Genomic DNA, 18,049 nt, shown 5'->3' with positions numbered 1-18,049 from the left:
GCATTTAAAGATCGCATGGATGAACTGCAACAATTGTTCATCCCAGTTTGGCAAAAGAATAAACCAGGGAAGGTAGTGCACCCGTGGCTGACAAGGGAAATTAGGGATAGTATCAATTCCAAAGAAGAAACATACAAATTAGCCAGAAAAAGCAGCACACTTGAGGACTGGGAGAAATTCAGAGTCCAGCAGAGGAGGACAAAAGGCTTAATTAGGAAGGGGAAAAAAGATTATAAGAGAAAGCTGGCAGGGAACATAAAAACTGACTGTAAAAGCTTTTATAGATATGTGCAAAAAAAAAAGATTGGTTAAGACAAATGTAGGTCCCTTACAGTCAGAAACAGGTGAATTGATCATGGGGAACAAGGACATGGCAGATCAACTGAATAACTACTTTGGTTCTGTCTTCACTAAGGAGGACATAAATAATCTTCTGGAAATGGTAGGGGACCCAGGGTCTAGTAAGATGGAGGAACTGAGGGAAATACATGTTAGTAGGGAAATGGTGTTAGGTAAATTGAAGGGATTAAAGGCAGATAAATCCCCAGGACCAGATGGTCTGCATCCCAGAGTGCTTAAGGAAGTAGCCCAAGAAATAGTGGATGCATTATTGATAATTTTTCAAAACTCTAAGTTAGATTCTGGACTAGTTCCTGAGGATTGGAGAGTGGCTAATGTAACCCCGCTTTTGAAAAAAGGAGGGAGAGAGAAACCGGGGAATTATAGACCGGTTAGCCTAACGTCGGTGGTGGGGAAACTGCTGGAGTCAGTTATCAAAGATGTGATAACAGCACATTTGGAAAGCGGTGAAATCATCGGACAAAGTCAGCATGGATTTGTGAAAGGAAAATCATGTCTGACGAATCTCATAGAATTTTTTGAGGATGTAACTAGTAGAGTGGATAGGAGAGAACCAGTGGATGTGGTATATTTGGATTTTCAAAAGGCTTTTGACAAGATCCCACACAGGAGATTAGTGTGCAAACTTAAAGCACACGGTATTGGGGGTAAGGTATTGGTGTGGGTGGAGAATTGGTTAGCAGACAGGAAGCAAAGAGTGGGGATAAACGGGACCTTTTCAGAATGGCAGGCAGTGACTAGTGGGGTACCGCAAGGCTCAGTGCTGGGACCCCAGTTGTTTACAATATATATTAATGACTTAGACGAGGGAATTAAATGCAGCATCTCCAAGTCTGTGGATGACACGAAGCTGGGCGGCAGTGTTAGCTGTGAGGAGGATGCTAAGAGGATGCAGAGTTACTTGAATAGATCAGATGAGTGGACAAATTCTTGAGATATCCAAGTTATTGTGGGTAAATGTGAGGTTATCCACTTTGGTGTCAAGAACAGGAAAACAGATTATTATCTGAATGGTGGGTGATTAGGAAGAGGGGAGGTGCAACAAGACCTGGGTGTCATTATACACCAGTCATTGAAAGTGGGCATGCAGGTACAGCAGGCGGTGAAAAAGGCAAATGGTATGCTGGCATTTATAGCGAGAGGATTCGAGTACAGGAGCAGGGAGGTACTACTGCAGTTGTACAAGGCCTTGGTGAGACCACACCTGGAGTATTGTGTGCAGATTTGGTCCCCTAATCTGAGCAAAGACATCCTTGCCATAGAGGGAGTACAAAGAAGGTTCACCAGATTGATTCCTGGGATGGCTGGACTTTCATATGATGAAAGACTGGATCGACTAGGCTTATACTCGCTGGAATTTAGAAGATTGAGGGGGGGATCTTATTGAAACGTATAAAATTCTAAAGGGATTGGTCAGGCTGGATGTAGGAATATTGTTCCCGATGTTGGGGAAGTCCAGAACGAGGGGTCACAGTTTGAGGATAAAGGGGAAGCCTTTTAGGACCGAGATGAGGAAAAACTTCTTCACACAGAGAGTGGTGAATCTGTGGAATTCTCTGCCACAGGAAACAGTTGAGGCCAGTTCATTGGCTATATTTAAGAGGGAGTTAGATATGGCCCTTGTGGCTAAAGGGATCAGGGGGTATGGAGGGAAGGCTGGTACAGGGTTCTGAGTTGGATGATCAGCCATGATCATACCGAATGACGGTGCAGGCTCGAAGGGCCGAATGGCCTACTCCTGCACCTATTTTCTATGTTTCTAAGTATCTGTAATTCATTAAATAAAGTATCATATTAAGCAAGAGAGCACTTGTTAAATAAAAACTTGATTAACTTGCAGGCCTATAGCCCAGTGCATGATTAAACACAGCGAGTTGTGGACACATGGAACGTACTACCTCGTTGTGTAGTTGAGTAGTACCTCAGAGACTTTCAAATCTGAACTCCATAGTTGTTTCAGCACACTCTGCAAATAGGAAAGTGGCAAGAGTTGTTGGGCTGAATGGCCTGTTCTTGTCAAAAACTTTCTAATCTTTTCTAAACGAGGATAACGAACAGGACGCTAATGATCAATGACATAAAGAGTTGAACGAACTAAACTGAAACAGAAATGGTGCAGAAGAAATTATAGTGGGCGAAGAACTACCAGTCTAAAAGGTGAGGGTGTGGCCGATGTGACAACTTCACCTTCAAATCTTCAATTCTTACACCATGGAGGGGAGGAGAAGATGGCGGTGCGACGCAGCGCGCACGGCCACTCCAGAATGATATCGGTATTTGTTAAGTAGGATGCTGTGCACAATCCTGATTTGATGGAGACGGACGTGAGAGCACGGAGGAACATCTGGAGAAATTTCTGAAATGCCCGCTTCGCTGCCGCTGCTGCTGTGCGATCGAGAATCTCCGGAGGGGAAGGTCCTAAATCCTCGGCTTTGCCTATTGCTTGGCGGCCAGGGGTCAAAGTGCTCGGTGCTCGGTGTCGGAGGGCTGGTCGGAGGCTCGGAGTTTTCGGACGGACTCAAGAGTCGGCTGTGGTCGGGTGCTTCCAGGGTGCTGCATCAGCAAGTTTGCGGCGCTGGAGGTTCATGGCAGGGAGAGTTTTTCTTTTCCTTCTACTGTCTGCGTGAGATGATGGGACTTCCGAGAGACTTTGAGACTTTTTTTTACAGTGCCCATGGTCTGTTCTTGATTAAATTACGGTATTGCTTTGCACTGTTGTAACTATATATTATAATTATGTGGTTTTTGTCAGTCTTGGTCTGTCTTGTGTCTCTGTGATATCATACTGGAGGAACATTGTATCATTTCTTAATGCATGCATTACTAAATGACAATAGAAGAGGACTGTGTGTCCTCATAATCTAATCTAATGGCAAGAGTGAGCACAGCAATAGACACGAGGTGGTCTGTCATCCTGCATCAGCAAGGTCTCCCCCAGGCAGAAGCTTCGCGGCAGACAGGAGTATCGGGATGTGCTGTCCAAGCTCCTCTGGAGAAGCGCAAAGACACGGGCGGGGCTGAGGACCAGAAAGGCAGTGGTCGGCCACGGAAATCAAGTGCAGCAGACGGGGGACATGTCAAACCGAAGTCCCTTCCAAACTGGAAGAAGTCCAGCACTGCTGTCAGCTCTGAACTCACAGAGACCACGGCAACCCAGTACACCCCAAAACAGCGCAGGAAAGTCTTGTCAGAAGTGGTCTCAGAGACCACGGCAACCCAGTACACCCCAAAACAGCACAGGAAAGTCTTGTCAGAAATGGTCTCCACAGAAGAGCTGCTGTCAAAAACACATTCCTCCAAAGCGGAAACAAAGCCAAACAGACTCACCTACGCAGAAGAACACAAGGACTGGGGTGCTGAACAGAGGCAGTGAGTGCTCTGTGGACTGACCAGTCAAACATTTGACATTTTTGGTTCAAACAGGAGGCAGTTTGTCTGTAGAAGAGCTGGAGGGTGCCACGTGGACGAGCGTCTGCCGCCAACAGAAAAGTGGGTGATCCCAGCAGGTCTGGGGCTGAGTGTCTGCAGATGGAGTTGGTGATCTGATCAGAGTTAGTGGAATCCTCAACGCCGAGAAGTACAAGCAGGTTCTCATCCATCAGGGAGGCGTGAGATCGATCCCATCTCCATTCTGCAGCAGGACCAGGTCACAAAGAACTGTCTTCACCGAAGGGAACAGGGAGTTTTGCAACAAATGGCACGGCCTCCAGAGCCCTGATCTCAACATCGTCCAGGCTGTCTGGGATGACCGAGAGAGACAGAAACAAGCGAGACAGCCCAAGTCTGCAGAACAACTGTGGCAAGTTCTCCAAGATGGTCCGAACAACCTACCAGCCGATTTTCTTATGAAACTGCACAACAGCATACCTAAGAGAATTGATGTAGTTTTAAAGACAAAGGGTGATCACACCAAATATTGACTTAATTTTTTTTAAACTCTTTACTGCTCTTTATATTCATTTGTTTGATATTTAGAAACTTCTCCTTCCATTATTTTTGGAAGCACCTTTGCGCGGGAGAACGTTTTTTTCTGTGCGCTGTGTGTCGGTGAGTGGTAGCTCCATACCTGGTAGAAGAAAACGTCTTTCCTGTCCGTCCCCTCAGTGGCAAACTCTTCCACGATACCTTCCGGGCTGATGCCATGCTCTGCACAAAGCTGCTTCCAGAATTCGAAACCAACTGTCAAGACAAAAGAAAAGTTACAAAACAAATCACTCAAAAAATTCACCTTTGCACCTGCAGCCCAGAAACTGGTGGGGAAACTCCTGACTGGGTCTCAACGCCTCCCTCTGCAATGGGACACTGGACTTCTCAACAGCAAGACCACAGTCAGTCCGTGTGGGCAGCAACGTCTCTTGTCCCATTACGCTGAGCACTGGTGCTCCCCAAGGGCCGTGAGCTCAGCCCGCTGCTGTTCACACAGGACTGCGTCGCGGGATCCAGCTCAAACCGTGTCATCGGTCTGCGGATGACACAACGGTGGTCGGCCTCATGGACAACGACGACGAGGCGGAGTGTAGAGAGGAGGTGGAGCTGCTGGCGGACGGGTGAGAGAGGAACAACCCAAGCCTGAACGAGGAGAACACACAGGAGATCACTGTGGACTTCAGGAGGGTGCAGGCGAACCATCCCCCCCCCCCCGCGAACACACGGCTCCCGTGTAGAGAGGGTCAAGTGCACCAAGTTCCTGGGAGTTCACATCACGGATAACCTCACCTGGTCCCTTAGTATCAACTGCCCCACGCTCCCCGACCAAGAAGGCACGGAGCAAGGCTCCCTACCCCCCATCTTAACTGTGTTTTCAAAGAGCACCATTGACAGCATCCTGACAAGTTGCATCTCCATCTGGTATGGGAGCAGTCGAGCTTCAGACCAGAAGTCCCTACAAAGGGTTGGGAGAAAACTGAGAGGATCACAGGGGTCTCCCCACCATCCATCGGGGACATTTATCAGGAGCAGGGCCCTTAGTATTATCAAGGATCCCACCCATCCATCCAGCATCCTCTTTTGACTTTCTACCGTCCGGCAGGAGACTCCGATGCATTAAAAACAAGAACAGTCAGGGTAGAAAACAGTTCCTTCCCCCAGGCCATTAGGCTTCTGAGCTCCCATTCAAAGTGTCACCGGTTGATCTGTTCCATACCTTCCAATATGTAAAATTAATGCACTTTGGTAATGTTATTTATGTGTGATTCATCTGCAGGTTTTATCCTTACCTTCCTAAGTCATCACAGCTGGCCACACCAGCCAGCCAGCCACTCTAGGGTTGTTTGGTTGACGCTGAGCAGGTCAGTGTCAGCTAAGTCAGGTGAGAGTGGGCAGTTGCGCAGAACGTGTTCAACGTTCTGCACCTTCATAAGTTATCGTGTGTTATGTGTACGTCTCGTTTCTGCAGATATATATGTTTATAAACGTTATATGCATATATAAAGTTAAATGACAATAAACTTGATTTGACTTGACTTCCCTTGCACACTAGAAACCATAAAAAAAAACTACAGCACAGAAACAGGCATTTTGGCCCTTCTTGGCTGTGCCGAACCGTTTTCTGCCTAGTCCCACTGACCTGCACACGGACCATATCCCTCCATACACCTCCCATCCATGTATCTGTCCAATTTATTCTTAAATGTTAAAAAAGAACCCGCATTTACCACCTCATCTGGCAGCTCATTCCACACTCCCACCACTCTCTGTGTGAAGGAGCCCCCCCTAATATTCCCTTTAAACTTTTCCCCCCTCACCCTTAACCCATGTCCTCTGGTTTTTTTCTCCCCTTGCCTCAGTGGAAAAAGCCTGCTTGCATTCACTCTATCAAAACCCATCATAATTTTATATACCTCTATCAAATCTCCCCTCATTCTTCTATGGTCCAGGGAATAAAGTCCCAACCCATTCAACCTTTCTCTGTAACTGAGTTTCTCAAGTCCCGGCAACATCCTTGTAAACCTTCTCTGCACTCTTTCAACCTTATTAATATCCTTCCTGTAACTTGGTGACCAAAACTGAACACAATACTCCAGATTCGGCCTCACCAATGTCTTATACAACCTCATCATAACATTCCAGCCCTTATACTCAATACAACAGGAATTCTGCAAATGCTGGAAATTCAAGCAACACACATCAAAGTTGCTGGTAGGGTCTTGGCCTGAAACGTCGACTGTACCTCTTCCTTAAGATGCTGCCTGGCCTTATACTCAATACTTCGATTAATAAAGGCCAATGTACCAAAAGCTCTCTTTACGACCCTATATACCTGTGATGCCACTTTTAGGGAATTTTGTATCTGTATTCCCAGATCCCTCTGTTTTACTGCACTCCTCAGTACCCTACCATTAACCCTGTATGTTCTACCTTGGTTTGTCCTTCCAAAGTGCAATACCTCACACTTGACTGTATTAAACTGTGAAACTATAATCGGATTCTGTGACAGTTTTCCCTCGTACGGCTGAAACGATCTGTATGGGTGGTGTGCAACACAGTGTTTATAATTGTACGCTGCCAGGTGCGGAACAGTAATCATTTATGAATTTACTGATTCTTTGAAGGACGTTAAAGAACATTGAAAGCCCCTGGCTCCTCCCTCCCCTTTGCACTCTCAGTCCTGACGCCCGGCTGTCCACCCGGAACGTCGTCCTGCCTTTCGCCTCTGCAGACACTGCTCCAGCCACTGAGCACACCAGCAACGCCCCACAAGAGTGCGAGTTAGGACCACCCCACTGCGAGCCTGATCTGTCATTTAATTAGAGTCTTGTTTTAACCGCACCATCGCTCCGTTTAACAGCAGTGATCATTCAACCCCTCGTTATGTACCTGGCTTTGGCCGGATAATATTCAAAGACTCTGTTCCCTCGGCCCATTGAAGAACAGACACACACTGTGAAAACACACGATCCTCAGAGCAAACTCTGCCCCGACCTCGTACCAATTTTGCCTCGAACATGCCTCGACCTCGCCTCTGTACACCAAAGCTGAACTCCATGGGCTTGGGTAGCTCATCACCATCATCATGTGTACGACGGCATTATTATGTGCCATGCTGTATGACGTCATCATTATGAGCCACGTTTTATAACGTGGGCAATCATTGTCTTCCTTCTTTCCGCGATCATGATTATTCTTGTGGTTTGCTATTGCCTTCTTCTGGGCAGTGTCTTTATCACACAGGTGACCCTAGCCATTATCAATACTCTACAGAGATTGTCTGCATGGCGTCAGTGGTCGCATCACTAGGATTTGTGATCTGCACCGACTGCTCGTACGACCATGCTCCACCTTGTCCCATGGCTTCTCGTGACCCTGATCGGGATGAGGGTGGGGGGAGCTAAGCAGGTGCTACATCTTGCCCCAGGCTGATCTGCAGGCTAGCAGATCACGGTAGAGTAGTGGTTAGCACAATGTTTTACAGTACAGGAGACACGGGTTCAATTCCCATCACACGGTAGTGTAGTGGTTAACACGTTTTACAGTCCCAGTGACCCGGGTTCGATTCCCATCGCACGGTAGAGTAGTGATTAGCACAACGTTTTACAGTCCCAGTGACCCGGGTTCGATTCCCATCACACGGTAGAGTAGTGATTAGCACAACGTTTTACAGTCCCAGTGACTGGGTTCGATTCCCATCACACGGTAGTGTAGTGGTTAACACAACGTTTTACAGTCCCAGTGACCCGGGTTCGATTCCCATCACACGGTAGAGTAGTGATTAGCACAACGTTTTACAGTCCCAGTGACCCGGGTTCGATTCCCATCACACGGTAGTGTAGTGGTTAACACAACGTTTTACAGTACCAGTGACCCGGGTTCGATTCCCATCACACGGTAGTGTAGTGGTTAACACAACGTTTTACAGTACCAGTGACCCGGGTTCGATTCCCATCACACGGTAATATAGTGGTTAACACAACGTTTCACAGTCCCAGTGACCCGGGTTCGATTCCCATCACACGGTAGTGTAGTGGTTAACACAACGTTTTACAGTCCCAGTGACCCGGGTTCGATTCCCATCACACGGTCGTGTAGTGGTTAACACAACGTTTTACAGTACCAGTGACCCGGGTTCAATTCTCTATCACACGGTAGTGTAGTGGTTAACACAACGTTTTACAGTCCCAGTGACCCGGGTTCAATTCCCATCACACGGTAGTGTAGTGGTTAACACAACGTTTCACAGTACCAGTGACCCGGGTTCGATTCCCATCGCACGGCAGTGTAGTGGTTAACACAACGTTTTACAGTCCCAGTGACCCGGGTTCGATTCCCATCACACGGTAGTGTAGTGGTTAACACAACGTTTTACAGTCCCAGTGACTGGGTTTGATTCCCATCACACGGTAGTGTAGTGGTTAACACAACATTTTACAGTACCAGTGACCCGGGTTCAATTCTCTATCACACGGTAGTGTAGTGGTTAACACAACGTTTTACAGTCCCAGTGACCCGGGTTCAATTCCCATCACACGGTAGTGTAGTGGTTAACACAACGTTTCACAGTACCAGTGACCCGGGTTCGATTCCCATCGCACGGCAGTGTAGTGGTTAACACAACGTTTTACAGTCCCAGTGACCCGGGTTCGATTCCCATCACACGGTAGTGTAGTGGTTAACACAACGTTTTACAGTCCCAGTGACTGGGTTTGATTCCCATCACACGGTAGTGTAGTGGTTAACACAACATTTTACAGTACCAGTGACCCGGGTTCGATTCCCTATCACACGGCAGTGTAGTGGTTAACATGTTTTACAGTCCCAGTGACCCGGGTTCGATTCCCATCACACGGTCGTGTAGTGGTTAACACAACGTTTTACAGTACCAGTGACCCGGGTTCGATTCCCTATCACACGGCAGTGTAGTGGTTAACATGTTTTACAGTCCCAGTGACTGGGTTCGATTCCCATCGCACGGTAGTGTAGTGGTTAACACAACATTTTACAGTCCCAGTGACCCGGGTTCGATTCCCATCACACGGTAGTGTAGTGGTTAACACAACGTTTTACAATACCAGTGACCCGGGTTTGACTCCCACCGCACGGCAGTGTAGTGGTTAACACAACGTTTTACAATACCAGTAACCCGGGTTCGATTCCCTATCACACGGCAGTGTAGTGGTTAACATGTTTTACAGTCCCAGTGACCCGGGTTCAATTCACATCACACGGTCGTGTAGTGGTTAACACAACGTTTTACAGTACCAGTGACCCGGGTTCGATTCCCTATCACACGGCAGTGTAGTGGTTAACATGTTTTACAGTCCCAGTGACTGGGTTCGATTCCCATCGCACGGTAGTGTAGTGGTTAACACAACATTTTACAGTCCCAGTGACCCGGGTTCGATTCCCATCACACGGTAGTGTAGTGGTTAACACAACGTTTTACAATACCAGTGACCCGGGTTTGACTCCCACCGCACGGCAGTGTAGTGGCTAACACAACGTTTTACAATACCAGTGACCCGGGTTTGACTCCCACCGCACGGCAGTGTAGTGGTTAACACAACGTTTTACAATACCAGTGACCCGGGTTCGATTCCCTATCACACTGCAGTGTAGTGGTTAACATGTTTTACAGTCCCAATGACTGGGTTCGATTCCCATCGCACGGTAGTGTAGTGGTTAACACAACATTTTACAGTCCCAGTGACCCGGGTTCGATTCCCATCACACGGTAGTGTAGTGGTTAACACAACGTTTTACAATACCAGTGACCCGGGTTTGACTCCCACCGCACGGCAGTGTAGTGGTTAACACAACGTTTTACAATACCAGTGACCCGGGTTTGACTCCCACCGCACGGCAGTGTAGTGGTTAACACAACGTTTTACAATACCAGTGACCCGGGTTGGATTCCCATCGCACGGTAGTGTAGTGGTTAACACAACATTTTACAGTCCCAGTGACCCGGGTTCGATTCCCATCACACGGTCGTGTAGTGGTTAACACAACGCTTTACAGTCCCAGTGACCCGGGTTCGATTCCCATCACACAGTAGTGTAGTGGTTAACACAACGTTTTACAGTCCCAGTGACCCGGGTTCGATTCCCATCACACGGTCGTGTAGTGTTTAACACAACGTTTTACAGTACCAGTGACCCGGGTTCGATTCCCATCGCACGGTAGTGTAGTGGTTAACACAACGTTTTACAGTCGCAGTGACCCGGGTTTGATTCCCATCGCACGGTAGTGTAGTGGTTAACACAACGTTTTACAGTACCAGTGACCCGGGTTCGATTCCCATCGCACGGTAGAGTAGTGATTAGCACAACGTTTTACAGTCCCAGTGACCCGGGTTCGATTCCCATCACACGGTAGTGTAGTGGTTAACACAACGTTTTACAGTACCAGTGACCCGGGTTCGATTCCCATCACACGGTAGTGTAGTGGTTAACACAACGTTTTACAGTACCAGTGACCCGGGTTCGATTCCCATCACACGGTAGTATAGTGGTTAACACAACGTTTCACAGTCCCAGTGACCCGGGTTCAATTCCCATCACACGGTAGTGTAGTGGTTAACACAACGTTTTACAGTCCCAGTGACCCGGGTTCGATTCCCATCACACGGTCGTGTAGTGGTTAACACAACGTTTTACAGTACCAGTGACCCGGGTTCAATTCTCTATCACACGGTAGTGTAGTGGTTAACACAACGTTTTACAGTCCCAGTGACCCGGGTTCGATTCCCATCACACGGTAGTGTAGTGGTTAACACAACGTTTTACAGTTCCAGTGACCCGGGTTCGATTCCCATCACACGGTAGTGTAGTGGTTAACACAACGTTTTACAGTCCCAGTGACTGGGTTTGATTCCCATCACACGGTAGTGTAGTGGTTAACACAACGTTTTACAGTACCAGTGACCCGGGTTCGATTCCCTATCACACGGCAGTGTAGTGGTTAACATGTTTTACAGTCCCAGTGACTGGGTTCGAATCCCATCGCACGGTAGTGTAGTGGTTAACACAACATTTTACAGTCCCAGTGACCCGGGTTCGATTCCCATCACACGGTAGTGTAGTGGTTAACACAACGTTTTACAATACCAGTGACCCGGGTTTGACTCCCACCGCACGGCAGTGTAGTGGTTAACACAACATTTTACAATACCAGTGACCCGGGTTTGACTCCCACCGCACGGCAGTGTAGTGGTTAACACAACGTTTTACAATACCAGTGACCCGGGTTTGACTCCCACCGCACGGCAGTGTAGTGGTTAACACAACGTTGTACAATACCAGTGACCCGGGTTCGATTCCCTATCACACGGCAGTGTAGTGGTTAACATGTTTTACAGTCCCAGTGACCCGGGTTCGATTCCCATCACACGGTCGTGTAGTGGTTAACACAACGTTTTACAGTACCAGTGACCCGGGTTCGATTCCCTATCACACGGCAGTGTAGTGGTTAACATGTTTTACAGTCCCAGTGACTGGGTTCGATTCCCATCGCACGGTAGTGTAGTGGTTAACACAACATTTTACAGTCCCAGTGACCCGGGTTCGATTCCCATCACACGGTAGTGTAGTGGTTAACACAACGTTTTACAATACCAGTGACCCGGGTTTGACTCCCACCGCACGGCAGTGTAGTGGTTAACACAACGTTTTACAATACCAGTGACCCGGGTTGGATTCCCATCGCACGGTAGTGTAGTGGTTAACACAACATTTTACAGTCCCAGTGACCCGGGTTCGATTCCCATCACACGGTCGTGTAGTGGTTAACACAACGCTTTACAGTCCCAGTGACCCGGGTTCGATTCCCATCACACGGTAGTGTAGTGGTTAACACAACGTTTTACAGTCCCAGTGACCCGGGTTCGATTCCCATCACACGGTCGTGTAGTGGTTAACACAACGTTTTACAGTACCAGTGACCCGGGTTCGATTCCCATCGCACGGTAGTGTAGTGGTTAACACAACGTTTTACAGTCCCAGTGACTGGGTTCGATTCCCATCACACGGTAGTGTAGTGGTTAACACAACGTTTTACAATACCAGTGACCCGGGTTCGATTCCCATCACACGGTCGTGTAGTGGTTAACACAACGCTTTACAGTCCCAGTGACCCGGGTTCGATTCCCATCACACGGTAGTGTAGTGGTTAACACAACGTTTTACAGTCCCAGTGATCCGGGATCAATTCCCATCGCACGGTAGTGTAGTGGTTAACACAACATTTTACAGTTCCAGTGACCCGGGTTCGATTCCCATCACACGGTAGTGTAGTGGTTAACACAACGTTTTACAGTACCAGTGACCCGGGATCAATTCCCATCACACGGTAGTGTAGTGGTTAACACAACGTTTTACAGTCCCAGTGACCCGGGTTCGATTCCCATCACACGGCAGTGTAGTGGTTAACACAACGTTTTACAATACCAGTGACCCGGGTTTGACTCCCACCGCACGGCAGTGTAGTGGTTAACACAACGTTTTACAATACCAGTGACCCGGGTTTGACTCCCACCGCACGGCAGTGTAGTGGTTAACACAACGTTTTACAATACCAGTGACCCGGGTTCGATTCCCACCGCACAGCAGTGTAGTGGTTAACACAACGTTTTACAATACCAGTGACCCGGGTTGGATTCCCATCGCACGGTAGTGTAGTGGTTAACACAACATTTTACAGTCCCAGTGACCCGGGTTCGATTCCCATCACACGGTCGTGTAGTGGTTAACACAACGTTTTACAATACCAGTGACCCGGGTTCGATTCCCATCACACGGTAGTGTAGTGGTTAACACAACGTTTTACAGTACCAGTGACCCGGGTTCGATTCCCATCACACGGTCGTGTAGTGGTTAACACAACGCTTTACAGTCCCAGTGACCCGGGTTCGATTCCCATCACACGGTAGTGTAGTGGTTAACACAACGTTTTACAGTCCCAGTGACCCGGGTTCGATTCCCATCACACAGCAGTGTAGTGGTTAACACAACGTTTTACAGTCCCAGTGACTGGGTTCGATTCCCATCACACGGTAGTGTAGTGGTTAACACAACGTTTTACACTACCAGTGACCCGGGTTCGATTCCCACCACATGGCAGTGTAGTGGTTAACACAACGTTTTACAATACCAGTGATCCGGGTTCAATTCCCATCGCACGGCAGTGTAGTGGTTAACACGTTTTACAATACCAGTGACCCGGGTTCCATTCCCACCGCACGGCAGTGTAGTGGTTAACACGTTTTACAGTACCAGTGACCCGGGTTCGATCCCACTGCATGGCAGTATAGAGGTGAACGCGGAAGCAACATGAAGGTCTTGAGTAATCTGGAAGGGGTTGGATTTAATTTGAAAACAATTCTGCCTGGGTATGCTTTGCATAACGATTTAAGTCTGTAAACGAGTGAGGTTCCATTGAAGAGATGGCGTAAGCTCGGTTCTGACCTCGGGAAAGGCGTGGGCGCAATCTTCCACTCCCCTCCCCCACAGAAACTCATCTGTCGGGGGTAAACGGTGGCGTCAAGCCGAACGCTGTTGGCACTGCGAGGCTGGACACCTGCAGAGAGCTCTGCTGCCAAGCAATATCTGGTGAATTACTCTGCTCCGTGATCCCTTCCCCACTCCCTGCTGTTCAGAATCTTTTACCCAGGATAGAAATATCTTGGATGGGAACAGATTTATATCTTTATTTTCACTCAGCTCTGATGGAAATTCAGTGCCTCCAACAACAATGAATGTAGACAGCAAACCAGAGTCGTACGGGCTCACCTGGGACTTTGTCACCAATAGAAGTCACAGTCAATGTAACTGATTTCTCTCACAACCCTGTCTATACTGTAATTCTACATATTTAAACACATTATTCTGAGAAGGGGTCTTCAGGCTTCACCGGACTGTCAAAGGGGTCCATTGTTTCAGAAAGGTTACGAATTCCTGCTGTAACACCCCTATCCTATCTGCAGTACCTTCCAGATACCCATCACCGTGTTTAAAAAAACTGCCCTGCACGTCACCTTTCAATTCCCTCTTCTCCCCTCTAGTCCTGATGAAAAGTCTCAACTCAAAATGTCCCTCTCCCCCCCACCTCTAGTCCTGATATAAGGTCTCAGCACAAAATGACCCTCTACCCCTCCCCATCTACAGTCCTGATGAAAGGTCTCAGCCCAAAATGTCCCCCTCCTGCTCCCCACCTACAGTCCGATTGAAAGAGCTCAGCACAAAATGTTCCCCTTCCCCTCCCCATCTCTAGTCCTGATGAAATGTCAAAGCCCTAAATGTCCCCCTCCTGCTCCCCACCTACAGTCCTGATGAAATGTCTCAGCACAAAATGTCCCCCTCCTGCTCCTCACCTATAGTCCAATTGAAAGGGCTCAGCCCAAAATGTCCCTCTACCCCTTCCCATCTCTAGTCCTGATGAAAAGTCTTGGCCTAAAATGTTCCCCTCCCCATCCCCACCTATAGTCCTGATGAAATGACTCAGCCCAAAATGACCCTCTACCTCTCCCCACCTCTAGACCTAATGAATAGTTCAGCCCAAAACGTCCCCCTCCCCATCTCTAGACCTAATGAATAGGTCAGCCCGAAATGTCCCTCTCCCCCTCCCCATCTCTAGTCCTGATGAAAGGTCTCAGCCCAAAAATGTACCCCTCCCCCTCCCCAGTCCTGATGAAAAGTCTCAGCCCAAAATGTCCCTCTACCCCTCCCCACTTCTAGTACTGATTGGAGGTCTCACCCAAAATATCCCTCTCCCCCCTCCTCACCTATAGTCCTGATGAAAGATCTCAGCCCAAAATGTCCCTCTAACCCTCCCCACCTCTAGACCTGACGAACAGTCTCAGCCCAAAATGTCCCTCTCCCGCCCCCATCTTTCGTCCTGATGAATTAAGATTGCGCTCTATTATCTCGTTCTGCATTGTACAGCTGCCATAAAGTCAATAAATAAACTTGAGGACATGTCTGTCGGTGATATTAAACCCGATTCTTCTCCCTTGGTTACGGGAGAGAAGCTGCTAACGCTTTGCGTCTGTACAGTCTCTGCAGTGTTTTGTGTCTCCCCCCACCCTCCGCGTTACACAGCAACGCTCTCCCTCCTTAGTTTTAATATACACTGTTTTAATCTATTCAATATGCAATTACTGTGACTGATTTACTCTTTCTGTCCATGATTTCATGTATTGCATTGTACTGCTGCTGCGAAATTAATAACAACACAACACAAGCCGGTGATAATAACCCTGATTTCTGATTTTCTACCGAGCTGAACGGGAACTTGGGCCCAGTGGACCCAGGACCGGGTTGGACTCAGGACCCAGTGGCTGGTGGACCAGGTACTCGGGCGATGCTGGACCGGGGACCGGGCTGGTAACCCCTGGTAGACCGGGTACCGGGTCGGACCCAGGACACAGGGGACCGGGTACAGGATCATCCCAGGACCCAGCGGACCGGGACGGACCCAGGACCAGGCGGACCGGGACGGACCCAGGACCAGGTACCGGATCATCCCGGGACCCGGCGGACCGGGACGGACCCAGGACCGGGTACCGGATCATCCCGGGACCCGGCGGACCGGGACGGACCCAGGACCAGGTACCGGATCATCCCAGGACCCGGCGGACCGGGTACCGGATCATCCCAGGACCCGGCGGACCGGGACGGACCCAGGACCAGGTACCGGATCATCCCAGGACCCGGCGGACCGGGACGGACCCAGGACCGGGTACCGGATCATCCCAGGACCCGGCGGACGGGGACGGACCCAGGACCAGGTACCGGATCATCCCGGGACCCGGCGGACCGGGACGGACCCAGGACCGGGTACCGGATCATCCCGGGACCCGGCGGACCGGGACGGACCCAGGACCGGGTACCGGATCATCCCGGGACCCGGCGGACCGGGACGGACCCAGGACCAGGTACCGGATCATCCCAGGACCCGGCGGACCGGAGACCGGGACGGACCCAGGTACCGGATCATCCCGGGACCCGGCGGACCGGGACGGACCCAGGACCGGGTACCGGATCATCCCAGGACCCGGCGGACCGGGTACCGGATCATCCCAGGACCCAGCGGACCGGACCCAGGATCCGGCGGACCGGGTTACCGGGACGGACCCCCACTGAAGCGACAGCCCTACAGCCTGCGGCCTAGCGCTCGCACCGCGATGCAGACACCGGGAGCTGACAGTCCGGTCGCCGCCCACCCCATCACCGACTTACTCTGGTTGCCGCACTGGCCCAGCTGCAGCGTTATAATTTCCCGAGGCATCGCCGCCGCCTCCGCCGCTCCTCCCGCCAACCGCAGTGAGCATGCGCACAAACCCTATCACCCCCCCCATTGATTCCTATTGGCCGGCGGCAACGGTGAAATAGCGCCCCCTACTGACCGGGAGTGTGAGGAGGATCCAGGCGAGTGATCCAAATATCTAAACCATGTGAAATAGCGCCCCCTACTGACTGGGAGTGTATGTGGAGGAATCAGGCGAGTGGTCCGAACATCGAAAACAGGTGCAATACCGCCCCCTACTGACCGGGAGTGTGAGGAGGATTCAGGAGCTTGGTCTAAAACCAGTGAAACAGTCATAGTCATAGTCATACTTTATTGATCCCGGGGAAACTGGTTTTCGTTACAGTTGCACCATAGATAATAAATAGTAATAGAACCATAAATAGTTAAATAGTAATATGTAAATTATGCCAGTAAATTATGAAATAAGTCCAGGAGCAGCCAATCGGCTCAGGGTGTCTGACCCTCCAAGGGAGGAGTTGTAAAGTTTGATGGCCACAGGCAGGAATGACTTCCTATGACGCTCTGTGCTGCATCTCGGTGGAATGAGTCTCTGGCTGAATGTACTCCTGTGCCCAACCAGTACATTATGTAGTGGATGGGAGACATTGTCCAAGATGGCATGCAACTTGGACAGCATCCTCTTTTCAGACACCACCATCAGAGAGTCCAGTTCCATCCCCACAACATCACTGGCCTTACAGATGAGTTTGTTGATTCTGTTGGTGTCTGCTACCCTCAGCCTGCTGCCCCAGCACACAACAGCAAACATGATAGCACTGGCCACCACAGACTCGTAGAACATCCTCAGCATCGTCCAGCAGATGTTAAAGGACCTCAGTCTCCTCAGGAAATAGAGACGGCTCTGACCATTCTTGTAGACAGCCTCAGTGTTCTTTGACCAGTCCAGTTTATTGTCAATCCGTATCCCCAGGTATTTGTAATCCTCCACCACGTCCACACTGACCCCCTGGATGGAAACAGGGGTCACCGGTACCTTAGCTCTCCTCAGGTCTACCACCAGCTCCTTAGTCTTTTTCACATTAAGCTGCAGATAATTCTGCTCACACCATGTGACAAATTTTCCTACCGTAGCCCTGTACTCAACCTCATCTCCCCTGCTGATGCATTCAACTATGGCACAGTCATCCGAAAACTTCTGAAGATGACAAGACTCTGTGCAGTAGTTGAAGTCCAAGGTGTAAATGGTGAAGAGAAAGGGAGACAAGACAGTCCCCTGTGGAGCCCCAGTGCAGCTGATCACTCTGTCGGACACACAGTGTTGCAAGCACACGTACTGTGGTCTGCCAGTCAGGTAATCAAATAATCCATGATACCAGGGAAGCATCCACCTGCATCGCTGTCAGCTTCTCCCCCAGCAGAGCAGGGCGGATGGTGTTGAACGCACTGGAGAAGTCAAAAAGCATGACCCTCACAGTGTTCGCTGACTTGT

At 49.5% G+C, this 18,049-nt stretch overlaps 1 protein-coding gene across 1 annotated transcript in view; it reads right to left on the bottom strand.

Annotated features, from left to right (window-relative positions):
- The window catches only part of tubg1 (tubulin, gamma 1), a 74,728-nt gene extending 58,110 nt beyond the window's left edge, over positions 1–16,618 (bottom strand). Inside the window, exons 1-2 of the mRNA XM_063037978.1 lie at positions 16,530–16,618; positions 4,427–4,539 (exon numbers count right to left, since the gene is read on the bottom strand). Of these exons, the coding sequence (XP_062894048.1) occupies positions 4,427–4,539; positions 16,530–16,578 (162 nt within the window). The 5' untranslated portion in view covers positions 16,579–16,618. The remainder of the gene's footprint in view (positions 1–4,426; positions 4,540–16,529) is intronic.
- Positions 16,619–18,049: the final 1,431 nt, after the last annotated feature.

Source organism: Mobula hypostoma, chromosome X1 (genome assembly GCF_963921235.1).
Source record: "Mobula hypostoma chromosome X1, sMobHyp1.1, whole genome shotgun sequence".
Classification (NCBI taxonomy): Eukaryota; Metazoa; Chordata; class Chondrichthyes; order Myliobatiformes; family Myliobatidae; genus Mobula; species Mobula hypostoma.
This window is presented reverse-complemented; position numbering and strand designations above follow the sequence as displayed.